The 15,689-nt window shown below is 45.3% G+C and overlaps 2 protein-coding genes across 3 annotated transcripts; both read right to left on the minus strand.

The window, feature by feature from the left end:
• Positions 1–373: 373 nt before the first annotated feature.
• LOC121712854 (gap junction delta-2 protein-like) lies at positions 374–5,744 on the minus strand. The gene is made up of 2 exons (XM_042096912.1): positions 5,173–5,744; positions 374–4,683 (listed from the first exon to the last, which is right to left on the minus strand). Exons 1-2 carry the CDS (start codon positions 5,241–5,243, stop codon positions 3,843–3,845), a joined length of 912 nt encoding a protein of 303 aa, XP_041952846.1. The 5' UTR covers positions 5,244–5,744; the 3' UTR covers positions 374–3,842.
• A 1,332-nt stretch (positions 5,745–7,076) lies between these two features.
• On the minus strand, positions 7,077–9,916 carry LOC121712837 (actin, alpha cardiac muscle 1). 2 transcript variants are annotated; one of them, XM_042096894.1, is made up of 7 exons: positions 9,874–9,916; positions 9,190–9,334; positions 8,761–9,085; positions 8,471–8,632; positions 8,168–8,359; positions 7,572–7,753; positions 7,077–7,469 (listed from the first exon to the last, which is right to left on the minus strand). In XM_042096894.1, the coding sequence occupies exons 2-7, from the start codon at positions 9,316–9,318 to the stop codon at positions 7,326–7,328; spliced, it is 1,134 nt and encodes a 377-aa protein (XP_041952828.1). In that variant the 5' UTR covers positions 9,319–9,334; positions 9,874–9,916; the 3' UTR covers positions 7,077–7,325. The 2 variants fall into 2 exon arrangements, with proteins under 2 accessions (XP_041952828.1, XP_041952837.1); XM_042096903.1 differs by lacking the exon at positions 9,874–9,916 and having other exon boundaries at positions 9,190–9,349.
• Positions 9,917–15,689: the final 5,773 nt, after the last annotated feature.

The raw sequence follows: 15,689 nt of genomic DNA on the forward strand, positions 1-15,689 counted from the left end.
GGGTTGGTTAAAGAGGTGGGGTTGGTTAGGGTTGGTTGGAGAGGTGGGGTTGGTTAGGGTTGGTTGGGGAGGTGGGGTTGGTTGGGGTTGGTTGGAGAGGTGGGGTTGGTTGGGCAGGTGGGGTTGGTTGGGGTTGGTTGGAGAGGTGGGGTTGGTTGGGGAGGTGGGGTTGGTTGGGCAGGTGGGGTTGGTTGGAAAGGTGGGGTTGGTTGGAGAGGTGGGGTTGGTTGGAGAGGTGGGGTTGGTTGGGGTTGGTTGGAGAGGTGGGGTTGGTTGGGGTTGGTTGGAGAGGTGGGGTTGGTTGGAGAGGTGGGGTTGGTTGGGGTTGGTTGGAGAGGTGGGGTTGGTTGAGGTTGGTTGGGGAGGTGGTGTTGGTTGGGCAGGTGGGGTTGGTTGGAGAGGTGGGGTTGGTTGGGGTTGGTTGGGGTTGGTTTGGGTGTGTTAATGGTGTCCAGTGCTCTCTGTACTCAAGGCCATTAGCTCAGATTGTAAAACCACACAGAGGAAACAAACGACTTTCCCCTTCACTCCTCACTGTCTCACATGTGGATCTGTGACCCCCCCACCATCCTCAGTCTCCCTCCCTGGCCAAACCCTGCCCAGGAGAGAAGGGGGAGAGAGGGAGGCAGAGAGAGAAAGAGAGGGAGAGAAAGACAGAGAAGAGAGAGAGAGAGAGAGAGAAAGGGAGGGAGAGAAAGGGGTTGCCGAGTTAGACCATCTGTGACAGATCCACCATGTGAGCCCCCACCACACACACACACACACACACACACTCATCAGCTGACTGCTGAATGGCTCTGAGGCACATCTGAGCCAGCAGTGGGCCGGCTGCGGTCCCGAGTCAGATGGCACCTGGGTCCTGAGCGGCATGCAGGCGCTTCACGCTGACTGACTGACTGACTGACGCCTCCGCCCCGCCCCGCTCCGCTCCGCTCTACTCTGAGATCTGTCGGCGTGGTGCAGAATGCTCCACCTGTGCCGCGGCGCGGAGGAGGACGAGCATCAGACTGCATCGCATTGTTTTGCACTGTCACTGCAGAGAGATTTGGAACAAAGCAAAACAAGCCCTCGGGAGGCCGTCTGTGTGCCATCTCGGCTATCTATGAGCCTTTTTTTAGTTTCACATGCCAATTAGAAACACTGGCCTCGCTTAGGAATAGCACGTTGTCAATCTTACTATAGCAATCCGCCAGTATGTGACTGTCAGATATCTACCTAAATGATGTAACAGAATTCAATCACGGTCTTAGAGAATGCAGAGGAGAATAGCACAGGTGTCATGTAATATTTAACCAAGCCTCCCAACACTCACATGATGTCAAATGCATCTCAGCATGCATAATTGCATTCACACATAACCCAATAATTTTGCCATTTAGAAGTAGCCACTGAAACACCAGTATGAATATTGCAGTAAATTCTATGAGCGCAGTACAGCACAGAAAGGTTCTTTTCTTTTTTTTTCTTGCACTTGGCGTGCAGATCTCTTCAGTTATTTTGGAAGGAGAGCATGTTCGTGGCAAATTAAGCTCTGCTGTTGAAGCCCTCACACAGTCCCAGGTTATGGATGCAGTTTTACAGCGGCACGGGTCTGATGTGGTTTGTTGATGTGATCACGGTCCCAGTCTTACAGGCCACTAGTAAGTTATCTGTCAAGTCCTGGAATGTTAGTTACCGGAGGAAAAAGAGGAAGGGGGGTTGAGACGGGGGTTTGGGGGGTGGGGAAGGTGAGGGAGGAAGGACATTGTCTCACATCACCAGGCCGAGCAGAGAAGTTGCACTTTTCTTTGCTTTTATTTGCTTTTCTTCTCTCTCTCACTTTCTTTTTTCCCTTTTGTTTGGTTATTGTGTTTAAGATGAATAGCGAGTCCCTTTGGGCTGGAGATTGATGTGTCAGTGCTCTGCGTTTCGATTTCTCCGCGAGCTCTGCCTACTCATCCTGGCAGGTGCAGAGCTCGCGCCTGCCCCCAGATGCTCCTGAATGGTCGGGCCTCGAACGACCGGTGGCGGTGGACTAGGATTCAGCACTTTTTCTTTTTTTGTGTGTGTCTTTTTTGATGACCTTCATGAAGCGCAGAGGACCTTCCCGCATTCGGCAGAGCCACTCCCTTTGCGGTCTTTCCCCCCCTCCTTTGCAGTTCTCCTCCTGTAACGCGAGAAAGAGGCGCGCCGACCAAACGGCAAACCTCGCAACCAGCCCCTCGGCAATGTCCGAGATATGTCTCTGAGACGAGCACCTTAAACATGCACTTCATTCGTCTTAACACTAAAAACACATAAATCATACAAACGGATGTCCAGAATAACAAAAAAAACATAACAGAAAGAAAAATTGAGCCAACGTTTCATTTGTACTTCATAAAAGGCTTATCAGCTCCTGTTGTTATGAAGCTCCTTTTGATATTTGGCATATAGAAACACCTCCATTTAAGAGTCTTGTAAGCGTGTTCTCAGTCCATTGTGTAATATAAACAAGACATAACTGACATTGCACGTATCTTTCTAGGGCCTCCAATTGCAACAAGCTTGAAATCATACCGTCATGCCAGTTGAGTTCAAATACAGGCTGTGATGTACGGATCAGATACAGCAAAAAGCACCGCACCTTAGCCTTGCACGTTGCGGTTTGGGTACACGAGTCCTGCTTTAATTCACTGAGGAAAAAAGTTTCTGTCTGGTCATCGTAACACGTAGCAGCAGGAGACGTTTTGTGTAAAACTGTAGCACCAGAGCAGTTTGTTATTGCCCACACTTTTAATATTTTCTTGTAGTTATTAGAAATTGTACTGTTTTGTTATTTTGTTTAAAAATTTGTGCCGTTATGATTTGAGTTTCATCGAGGAGGTGAATAAGCAGATTCCCGTTCGGCGTATAAAAAGACTAGCTCTTTATTTTTTTTCAGTCATTTGCAAAGTTAAAAGAGAGAAAATGGAATATATCATTTTCATTTAAATCACAACGAATACAATTAAAGCAAATCTGGGCGGCATTTAGCATAATCCAAGCAAATAATTTGCTTTTATGATGAATGTTATTAGAGATTCTTTATATTTATATGTGTACATATTTATATAGATATATGTTTTATGTACAAGTATGGCACTTGATCACACGAAAGCAAAAAAAATCACTTTTCACAAATGAAAGCTGTGGGCGCTTTGGTGTATTTTAAATTAAGGATATCACAGACGTTAAGCGTTTGCAGCAAATCCACCCGATACTGTTCTGCAAGTCAGCTATATAGCAATGGAATGGTTACATACGTTAAGGTCAGTGGTGCAACACAGGCAACGAAAGAAAAAACATGTATGACGCTACTATTTTAACTAGGTCGATCCATAGTCGCATTGATTTATACATCCATACATATATAAATCTGTAGTTATGATTTTCCTTAATCTTGGATAACCGGTTTATGTTGTGTCGCCTAAATACGTATGGTGTCAAAAATTGGTGGAAAAATGTGTTTTTAAAAACACCATTACCAACACGTCACGGGTAAGGTTTGGCTCCCGGAGTTCAACTTTTAGTGCAAAACGCATTTACTCTGTCAAGTAGAGTAGAGAAGCCACCGAGAGTAAATGCGTGAACACGTCTGTATGCTCTGTTAAGCGCTTTACAGAGTATAAACGTCGCTAAAAAGTTGCATCAGTGCAATATAATAAACAGACCAACAAACGTGTGACTCACGTTCGTCACTGAAGTCCTTAAAAGACTATCAAATAAAAATCTACCCACTCATTGAACTCATGACACGGCATACGGCCAGCGGAATCCTCCATTCTGTCTCTTATTTTCTTCGTTACATTTTTACAGACTGCACCATCAGTTTGCTCAGTGCGCTACACGTAGGCAGAGTCACTTGACTGGGTGCGACCGAAATTGGGCATACTCATTCGGGGCAAGTCCTTATTTCTGATTTCATAAACGGACTTCCTTCTAGCCTGCACTCCTCTTACGGCCTTTGTGATTTTTCTCCACCCCAAGTGATTCAGTTCTGCCAAATTCAGCACCACGCAAAAACCACTGACTGCGAACATGAAGACCAAAAACACGGTCTTCTCCGTAGGTCTCGAGACATAGCACTCGACATCTTTTATGCAAGGATATCGATCACACTCATACACAGCGGGGACGTTGAATCCATACAAGAAATATTGACCAACTAAAAACCCAATTTCCAGCGCGTTTCTGAAAACCACTTGAATAATATAGAATCTGGAGATTCCCTCCTGCCGTCTCATTTTGGACTTAGCAGTTCTATTGGGGTTGGGGATTTCTTTCACTTCCATACAGTCGGTCTCGGCCTCTTTTGTCGAGTTCTCGGTGTTCTGAAGTACTCCGTTCACGATTGTGTTTTTGATCTTTTTGCTGTCGTCTCGTTTCATTGAATCTTGATCCTTATCCACCGTCAGAAACACAGTTGAGTACCGCCGCTCCTTTTGTTTCGCAGACTGATGAACCGAATATGTGATAAAGCATAGACTCGGTGTACAAACCATTATGATCTGAAACACCCAATATCTGATATGGGAGATAGGGAATGCCTTATCGTAGCATGCTTGGTTACAGCCCGGTTGTAAGGTATTACAGATGAACATGGTTTGTTCATCATCATAAACAGTCTCTCCAACTATCGCTACGATTAGAATCCGGAAGATCACCACCACTGTCAGTAGGATCCTAAAAAACAAACAGACAAAAAAGTGTATAAATATGTGTTCTTTGGTTTAATTTTATTTTGTTAAATGTCATTGTAGCCATTTCAGAACTAGACAGCGACTGCTGTCGAGCGTAGCGCAAGGCAAGCAGATGTTGGGGAGCTGTCCAGTGCTGAAAGTGCGGCGCTCTCGCTGTTATCAGGCTAGCTGGTAGCACGGCTGTCGGGAGCTATCTGGGCATATCATATCTGCATCTGTATCTTCAAGACACTTGTGTCATGTTAATGTGTTTACTGCAGTACATAAAAGCTTTTCAACGTGTCTGCACACTTTCTCTGACACTGTCTCAATGTTTTTCATGGCATTATTATTACAAGCCGACCGGTCGTTATCGTCGGTCTCCCGTGCTGGCTAGCCAAAGGCAAGGCAGGGCAAATCCTCCCCGACCCACGTCCTCAGCAACAATGCATTTTCCGTCTGTTTTCACAAATAGAGTGGACTTTTGTCTTACCTTCCTATCATAGTAGAGTGCTGCTGGACAGCAGCCTCCAGGAGCCTCTCTAGGATGGTCCATTCCCCCATGTTTGTTCATTCGGAGACGAGAGCACACGGTACTCTGCACGAATTCCCGGGAAATGTTATTTCCTGTGCGTGCGTGCGTGCTTGCGTGTGTGCGTTTTCTTACTCTCCAGTGGTTCTGATTCTATCTGGCAAATGCATTGATCACACGCGCGGCACCTGCTCCCCGCTTTGTGGCAGTGTCACTGTTGAAAGCCTGCACGGCGATCCCACACTTTTGCTTGTCTTCCAGTCCAAAGTGCTGATAAATATAAGCCCTCCTATTTTCGATCCCCAGATCAGGTTGATGGGTCGCGCAGTGTCTGGGTGGAGGGAGGTTGGATTTAATGTCTTGCCAGCGTTAATCCCCCCTTAAGTAGTCTCCTCCTGCGTCACGCGCAGACAGGTTTGTGGAGAGCTGCCAAAATGCCGGGATTTCTCATGTTCAAAATATTCTGAAAATATAGTCCGGTTCTCCCGGATTAATCTACAATAAAAGTGGTTGCGCGACGGGCGCGATGGTGTCTCTGGTTCACCGCGCGTAAATGTGACTGAGGCAGGAAGAATTATGTATTATGTCCCGTGATGTAGAGGTAGATTAAACAGTGGGAGGGGGAGAGAGAGAAAGAGAGAGAAAGAGAGAGAGAGAGAGAGAGAGAGGGAGAGAGAGAGAGAGAGGTGGTGGGTGTCAGGGTTAGAATCTTTGGGTTGCAGAGGCCTCTCCCCAAATCTATTCTCGGTGCGTGTAGGCTACTTGTTGATTGTACTATCTGCTAATGATCTGCCCTGTTTTGACAGATGTCCTTGTATATCCACGGCCGTCCCCCGTTCTGCTTGACTGCAGCGGCGCACTGAGCTATTGTTTTACCACGGTCTTTGATAATGCCATGGCTAGTGTGCGACTAGTGAAAGTAGCATCTGAGTTGCTAATCGGTTTACGGGGTTTGCTCGTGAGTTTAAAAATATCTGGCCCCGCCTTGTTTAGATTTGATCAATCCTGACTGAGACACTAGCGTCTATTCAACTTACTTACGGATTTTTTTAAGGCACAGCTAAGTTTATTAGCTAATGTGATTTGAGATCGTTTTGATTGGGTTACCAAAATCGTGTAATTACTAGAATAGATTGTAAGACATCAAATCTTTGGCAGTTTGTGATTAATTTAGTTCTCACAAGTAAAACATTTGGTGACACATTTTAGTTAAGATTTTGTGGAGCTCAGGGTTTCAATCTAACACAACTTTGATATTTTGTCCAATGCCGTATGCCAGTTTTCAGACAAAATAATTCTATCGAGTGTTTTAAGTTATCAATCATATGGTGATGAAACATATATTTACTCAAATTGTGGATTAGGACATCGATCAGTTGATTAAAATAAAACTCTTTTTGCACCATAAATAGTACCTAGTCATGGTAAATCGTACTTGAAAATAACGGCAACGGCAACGCAGACGCAAATTTAAAACAACACGTAAATATATAACCATGTAAATGTATGTGCAACTAAAACTCATTTACATATACAATTGTGAAATAGCCATAGATCACTGCAGTTGAGTCTACCTCTCCAGCTTTCAAAAGCATAACTCAGGCCCTGCCTGTTGTAGTAGGACAGACTATAATTTGGTTTAAGATGATATCTCATTCATCCTGGAGTAATCTCTCATAATCTCAATTCCAATCTTGTCTAATCTATTCTTGAGTCACGTTTCTTGCGTGCCTCACGAAAAAAGAATGGAAACTCTTACTCCTGTGTGACGAAGAAAGGAAACCTTAGCTACCTAAACGGGGCGACCCCCCCCCCCCTCCCCCTTTAGGGTGCAGTTTCCAAGACTAAAACGTAATCCATCATGCTTGTAAATAACAAGTCAATTTATAATGCTGTCATAACACACTCCGGATACTCAATCAGCTTTTGTGTTCAAAATAAAACTCAGAGGCAGAGCACGCATGGCAAGTCCTGGGTCTTGTTGACGAGGACATTCACACATACAAATGTATTCTTGTGTAAAAACAAACTGTTGAATGGTGACGGATCACGTTGCATGAAACACAGTACTGGCTTTGAAGACGGTGGTAATTGTAGCAAGCCAAGTGTGTTGGTTAAAAGCACTTCCGGTGGACGATAGAGGGACCAGCCTCGTCGTACTCCTGTTTGCTGATCCACATCTGCTGGAAGGTGGACAAGGAGGCCAGGATGGAGCCACCGATCCAGACGGAGTATTTACGCTCAGGTGGAGCAATGATCTGAAATTAGACATAAAACGCGGAGAAAGTGTCCTATTATAGAATTATCTGTGTGGCGAAAACGTCACATTTAGCTAAAATACAACTTAAAATGGTGCATACCTTGATCTTCATGGTGCTTGGAGCCAGAGCAGTAATTTCCTTTTGCATTCGGTCAGCAATACCAGGGTACATGGTCGTGCCACCAGATAAGACATTATTGGCATACAGGTCTTTACGGATGTCGATGTCACACTTCATGATGCTGTTATACGTAGTTTCATGAATACCAGCAGACTCCATACCTACGGTAATAAAAAAGCAGACCCCTTTGATTAACATTCTCATATTTGGCCAAGTTTAGTGAAGTTCTTCATATCAAACTACAAACTATCTGTCCGCTCAAGAGGCGGCGGTGCTGAAATGGACAGCGCCTCTGTCTGCTCGGAGCGCTGTTACATTTGGTAATTATAAGTGTATATGTCAGTCTGGTCCTGAGGGTCGACAGTGTCTGTTTTGGCACCCTTGTTGCGGCACTGATGCATAACAACACTGTTTTTGACGTAATAGTTTCTGGCTATGTGTAGCCTATGTGCAAGTGGGCAAATACATTGCGCGTAAATGTGACAAGTCTGCTTGTGTTCATGTTCCGGCGCCAAAGACAAATAAAGGCCATATGGCCTTCGTCGCTGTGGGTCTGAATGCTGCTGGTTACGTACCGATGAATGATGGCTGGAACAAGGTCTCTGGGCAGCGGAACCTCTCGTTACCAATGGTGATGACCTGTCCGTCTGGCAGCTCGTAGCTTTTCTCCAGCGAGGAGGAGGAAGCAGCTGTTGCCATCTCATTCTCGAAGTCCAGTGCGACGTAGCACAGCTTCTCCTTGATATCCCTCACGATCTCACGCTCAGCTGTCAGTAATGCAAGGCATGGGTTATTATTCACCCAAGCAGACTCTATCATACTGGACTCTCACTGAACGCTTTGCGCACACGTCACATTCTTAGGCTTGGCCTACTCACCTGTGGTGACGAAAGAGTAGCCACGTTCTGTCAGGATTTTCATGAGGTAGTCAGTCAGGTCGCGGCCAGCCAGGTCCAGACGCATGATAGCATGAGGAAGTGCGTAACCCTCGTATATGGGCACATTGTGGGTTACACCGTCGCCGGAGTCCAGCACGATACCTGTACAGTGTGGACATTGGGTAAAGGCGCAGGTTTAGGTATCATGACCCGCCCCCCCCCCCCCCCCCCCCCCCCCACACACACACACACGGTTCCCCCATGCCTCCAGTTGGACTGACGGGCCTGACCTGTGGTACGCCCCGAGGCGTAAAGGGAGAGCACCGCCTGAATGGCCACGTACATGGCTGGGACGTTAAAGGTTTCAAACATGATCTGGGTCATTTTCTCCCGGTTGGCCTTGGGGTTGAGGGGCGCCTCTGTGAGGAGGGTGGGATGCTCCTCCGGTGCAACTCTCAGCTCGTTGTAGAAGGTGTGGTGCCAGATCTTCTCCATGTCATCCCAGTTAGTGATGATGCCGTGCTCGATGGGGTATTTAAGTGTTAAGATGCCCCTTTTGCTCTGCGCTTCGTCACCAACGTAGGAGTCTTTCTGGCCCATACCGACCATGACACCCTGGCGCAGAGAACAGAAGTGTTTACCAAACGCAGTACTGACTCAGGGAGCGCAGACGCAACTTATTGTGGAGCTAACTGTGTTTACAAGAGGCCCGAGTTTACCTGGTGACGTGGGCGGCCGACGATGGAGGGGAAAACGGCGCGGGGAGCGTCATCTCCGGCGAAGCCAGCTTTCACAAGACCTGAACCGTTATCGCAAACCAGCGCAGTGGTCTCCTCGTCGTCGCACATGGCGTCAGAGGGAGTTCTGTCGTTGAGACACAATCCTCGTATTCTTATGCCATTTCAAATGTTTTCCTGAATCCACATTCTACAGATTATTTTTTAATAGTTGCGCATATTCCTAAATCAACTGGGACAACAGGGATTGTGCAGTTTGAAACTGTGACTGTAAAACGGCCGGAGCAAGGAGCCATATGTACTATGCTATAAAGTCATTCAAAGTTTATTCGTATTAGAGGACTGTAGTTTGCTCTTGACGAGTGACATCAGTGAGTTATAGCCGTCATGATATTTCATGCATGCCATCAAGCATTTCACACCCGCATTCCAGTGTCATTACAGTGCAGTTTGTTACAAAGCATCGCTAATCGTCAGTTATTTTGCGCGGACCGACTGACCCATCTAAAGAGACAACAGCGTGTCCTTTAATATGTAGGTCAAGATTAAAGGCGTCAGGAGGGTACAGCGCGGTTAGCGTTAGGGAGGGGTGTTGTTAATCGTGTTAGTTCAGCTGTATTTTGTTGTTGTAATTGCTCCAGCGCTCGCCCGAATGCTCTTACTCACCAGATCTGCTCCGGTGACTGGGTCTGTTGGAGAGACGGGGGATGCGCAGCTGCTGGGGATCAGACCTTTATACCCCGACGAGTGCCAGCGGGGCCACGGGGCGCGCGAGGGGTTGCGAGTGAGGGAGAGGGGGAATCCGCGCGCGACCGTCGCCTTATTTGGTTACCCCCAGCGCCATAGTGCAGCTCAAGGCCATTCAAGGAAGGAGGTTTGGTCGGGGAGGTCAAACGGGCAGTTGGAGCAGCAAAAAATAAAAAGACAATACATTTGTGTTTGAGCCCTGCGTGGATTGGATTTCAATTTGATGAAACTCCAACTCTGAGATTCGACAGAATGATGCTCTACAACAGCTGAAGGCCTTCCACATTCCGCTGTTCGAGATCTGATATCTTAAAAAAACTCATTAAGAACACAGACATGTGTAAATATTACATTCCTTTTTCAGTCCAACTCAAAAGTTTGTGTAAATGCCAGGCACACAGTCACTGTTGAGATAATACTCATGATGAGTGAAGCCTAGTCATTTAGACTATGGGAATGAGGGAGAGTCACCCTGACCTGGCCATGGGCTGGGATTAAAACCTGTTCTGGTTCAGCCCCTTTTGGGTGACTGTGAGTGTTTTATGAAAAGGCATACTCACATTAAAAGCATCTTAGAATAATTGTGTAGGTTGTTGACAGGTTAGAATGGGAATGTTTATATCCGCTGGAATCCTAGATCTCTGAATTGACCACTGCCTAATCCCCACAGGTCACTGATGTGACCTTGAAACACAACTGGCCCTTATCACTAGTTTGTTTGGGTCTTTTTTTGGCTATGCACTGGATGACAGTACTATGACGTTGGTAAGGTCTACTTCCAGCCGTTGATAATGGTGGCTTGATGTCGCCGGCATCCCCCAGCATGCAGAAGTTGGAGCAGATTAAGGGATACCTAGCCAAGCTTGCGCGTGTGTGTGTGTGTGTGTGAGAGAGAATGACTACAGCCAAGCTTGCATAGGCCTCCCTTACTGGGTTTCAGAGGCCAAAACTCAGTCCAGGAAGCATGGGGGAGGGCTCATTCAACTTGGGACAGACAGTGGAACTGAAACCAGACCAGAGTTGGCCACAACACAAAAGCATCAGTGGTCAGATGAACCACACCAGAGTTGGCCACAACGTGAACGCATCAGTGGTCAGATGGCAGAATATACTCTGCACAGAGTTCTCTAGTTTTCCATTTTGATGCACTCCAGATATGTTGATATTTGATCACCAATGGGTTATTTTGGATAACATTTTCCATTTCATAATCTAATGTGAAAATATTTCTGACATTTAATGAAACATTCATCCATGCCTAATGAAGATCCAATTTTGTCACAGGCTGAAATGGCTTTTTATTATTCAGCAAAGTTCTGAATAGAATTGATTTTGTTATTTTACTAACAAAGGCAGTGATTTCACAGACTGGAAGATCATTTATCTGCAGTACAGCTATTCATTTGAAGTTAATGACATTTACCAATGGCATTGCCTATTTCAGAACAATGTATTCCCAACTTAAACAACTGCCTGCAATGTATGATAAATTATTTTATTTTTCTTTTGTCTATTAGCTGCCAGTGCTTAGGGGCTTTTACATTCATCCTGATATCCTTATGCCATCTTCCCTGTGTTGTCTTGTTGAATTCCAGTTGAACAGGCCCTGCTATGAAGAATGTGCTGCAATAATTCATGTTATTTTTACCCTGCAGTGCTTTTAAGCATTTAAGAGAGCTCTCTTGACTCTCTCTGTCAGGCTTGTAACATATTAAAGCACAGCAATCCATGTTCACTGTAAAAATTTTAGGCTATCTTCAAGGCACGACTTTCATGTGAGTGAGTAGAACTACTGCATCACGCATAACTCTCGTGATTCTTAAAAGCTTCTCAATGGCTTTCAATGTCTGTGATGCTACTGTGTATGCCAAGTAGTTTGTGATTCTCAGCTCTCTATATATAGGAACTTTCAGACTAAACAGTATTAAGTGCATGTAGAAAATATGTTTATATAATAGCTGTCTCAAAGAATAGTTTGTTTAGTTGTCTAATAACTTGTAAGCACCGTGCAGATTTACATTTAAAAATGGAATACTGCATGCCAGAGATTGTGAGAATGAATAACTTAGCAGTTGTACAATGCACTGCTTTACACTTGATTGGAGTGTCTAAAAAGAGTGCATTTAACTGTTCTTTTTCTCTTCCCAACTGCATGCATTTTAAAAGAGGAAAAGTATGTCTTTATCTTTAACACAAAACAAAAGATGGAATGTCCACACACCCAAGTTTAGCTCCCAAATCTTTAATTAAAACCAGCGATGTTTCGACACGTCTAAGTCTTCTTCAGGCAAATCAGGCGGCGAAACATCTTTGGTCTTAATTAAAAATTTGGGAGCTAGACTCCGGTGTGGACATTCCCTCTTTGGCTTTACGCTTGTGCACTTTGTCAACCTTCTACAACCTCTTATTACAGTATTAAGCCATTTATAAGCCCCTCTCAGCAGCCCGTACCAGAGTTTCACACCTTCTTATTGACTGGACGTTTTTTAACAGTCCAGTACGGTCCAGTTTTTAACAGTTTTATTAACAGCCTGGCTACAGTAACATCTATTAGGAACAGGTCACTGAGAAAGATTAGACCTTTGTTCACACATAACATTGTTTTGTGTGTGGGCTTTCTGGATGGGTAATAAAATATTCTGTTGTTATTCTGATAGTTCAACATATTTTCTTATAACTGATCTCATTATAATGACTTCTTAACGATGGATCTTATCATTATTTCTGTCCTGTCCTTAGTTTGGAGAGGGATGTGAGGACAGGCACACACACAGTGCAGCCCCTGGCCAAAGTTAGAAGAAAAAGGTAAACAACAGATGACCTTGAAGATAACTTCTTTTAGGGGAATAGAGAGAGTGTGAGTGTGTGAGAGAACCTATCACACACACACAAACTCATTCCGTTGATGTTCAGTCATAAGCACACAATTACCTACCAAATCACAGCATCACACCCACAACAAATTGAGTAAATCAACTGAGGAACAAGCTCCTGCCCTTCATACCAAACCCTGTAATCATGAACACACACACACACTTTTTCTCCATAACACACATACACAGTCTCATTATCTCACTATCTCTCTCTCTCTCACACACACACACACACACACAAGCTCTCTCTTTCTCTGATACTCACATGGAGATAAGCTCTCTCTCTTAACACGCACACATATGCGCGCGCACACACGCACGCACGTGCACGCACTCACACACACACACACACACACACACACACACACACACACACACACACACACACACACACACACACAGGGGGTTTAAGAGTCCCCACACCCGCAGAGTTTGAGGGTCCCCTAACTGCCCGGATGCGAGAGGGAAATTAGAAATCAGTATGGGGTTAATTACTACTGGGTCTCCACGCTTCCTCTCCTCCTCCCCCCCTCTCTCCCCCTCTCCTCCATCATCCCTCCATCTCTGTACAGTGAGCCAGGCGTCTCTTCTTCTCTCTTGATCTCGCTGGCCATTAAAATATTTACGGCCTGTGCGGAATCCAGGGCCCTGTCGCACGTACAGCAGCAGCAGAGTTCCTTTTAGTTGTACTCAACACAGCTCTCTACCACCCTGTACACACACACACACACACACACAGCTCTCTACTACCCTGGCCTTAGATACACTCAGAGTGCACACACACACACACACACACACACACACACACACCGCTCTCTACCACACTGGCCTTAGATACACTCAGAGTGCACACACACACACAGCTCTCTACCACCCTGGCCTTAGATACACTCAGAGTGCACACACACACATGCACAACATAGCCCTCTACCACACTGGCCTTAGATACACTCAGAGTGCACACACACACACAGCTCTCTACCACCCTGGCCTTAGATACACTCAGAGTGCACACACACACATGCACAACATAGCCCTCTACCACACTGGCCTTAGATACACTCAGAGTGCACACACACACAGCTCTCTACCACATTGGCCTTAGATACACTCAGAGTGTACACACACACACAGCTCTCTACCACCCTGGCCTTAGATACACTTAGAGTGTACACACACACACACAAACATGACAATGTGGGTCCTGGACCAACATTGTAAAGACGGTCCAAGACCAACATGGCAACGTCGCTCCAGGACCATGTACAAACAAAAGCTACTGCTTTAGCCTATTGCCAAGCTACATTAGTAGTCCAAAAGTGTGCACCTTAGAAAGTGAACTAACATAACACCGGCTTGGCACTTCACATAGTTGCATGCTGCACCTACCTATTAGCAAGCTAATTTTGTAACATAAATTTATGTTCCCTAGCCTAGCCTCTAACATAATAACAGCGGCACCAAGATTGCTAAATGAGCTTCAAAGCTACTTCAACTACTGTATCCCTTCGAAATAAGTTATTTAAAAGATGCATAGCCACTGAATTACCTATTAGGAAGCTAATGTATTACAGTATATGTATGGTCCCTAGCCTGGCAGCTAACATTAGACAAACATGGAACCAAGTCAACTAAAACGAAAATAAAAAAATCTAAGGTGCATATATTCAGATTCCACTCGGAATTACTTTATTTTACAACTATTTTACACACAAATATGCAAGGACCTACCTTTATTGAGATACAAGTTGGTGATCCACTGGTTGTTTCTGGAGGGAAATTTCAAAATGGCCATGGGAGAAGCAGAAGACTCACATTGATGACATCACAAGGCTGTGATTGGTTAAAGAGTTGTTGGTCCAGGACCGTCTTTAGAATGTTGGTCCAGGAACAACTCTTACTTGAACAAATCACGGTCACCGAGTGTACACACACACACAGCTCTCTACCACCCTGGCCTTAGATACACTCAGAGTGCACACACACACACGCACAACATAGCTCTCTACCACCCTGGCCTTAGATACACTCAGAGTGCACACACACACACACGCACACGCACACACACAACTCCCCCAAAAAGGAAAATCTAATTCCTAATCTATGGATACCACAAGACTCTGTGGGGGCTGTGAGAGTTGATAGGGCAATAGGGTCAGCCAGAACTTAACCAAATCCGAGCCAGACGCGGGCCAGATGTGCTCCTGCCCCGCCCGTAAAGTGGGTTATGGTTGCCCCCTCTGCACAGGCTTTTCCTAAAAATCAGGCAATTTTGGAAAGAATCTGCTCCCCCCCCCCCCCACCCCCTCAAGCCCAATATCTTTGGGGAAAAGCCTTAGGGTTAGCATGGAGGCCGTTTAACTAGGACTCATATGGCAAAGGCATAAATATTACATTGGGACGTAGGGGTGCCATGTTTTTCAAAGCAAATTTGAAAGGATTAGGACGGCAGTTAAAAAAAAAAAAAACTTGCGAGAATTACTGTCAGTCCGTGTGACAGTCAATGAGACCAGTGAGAAAATGAGGATAAAGAGGGCTTTAAAACGAACATGAAATATGCATGAGTGGAATCTGAATGGTTTAAGCTACAAATACCAACCCTCAGAGGCAGCCAGGGAAGTGTGTATTCTCTATATGGATGTTCCAGTGCAGGTCTTAATGTGGATTTGAAGTGCTAATTCCTCAAACATTCTGAAAAGGATAGGAAGGCATTGTCATACCCAGACCTGCATAAAAACATTGTGTGTGTGTCTGTTTAAAAAACGATAGGGATGAAGAAAACCTCCCCCAAATATCTCCAAGTTCTGACTGCACTTTTTGGAAGCAGAAACTCACAGAAAAGTCATAAAGAGAAAGAGCAAG

Source organism: Alosa sapidissima, chromosome 1, assembly GCF_018492685.1.
Source record: "Alosa sapidissima isolate fAloSap1 chromosome 1, fAloSap1.pri, whole genome shotgun sequence".
Classification (NCBI taxonomy): Eukaryota; Metazoa; Chordata; class Actinopteri; order Clupeiformes; family Clupeidae; genus Alosa; species Alosa sapidissima.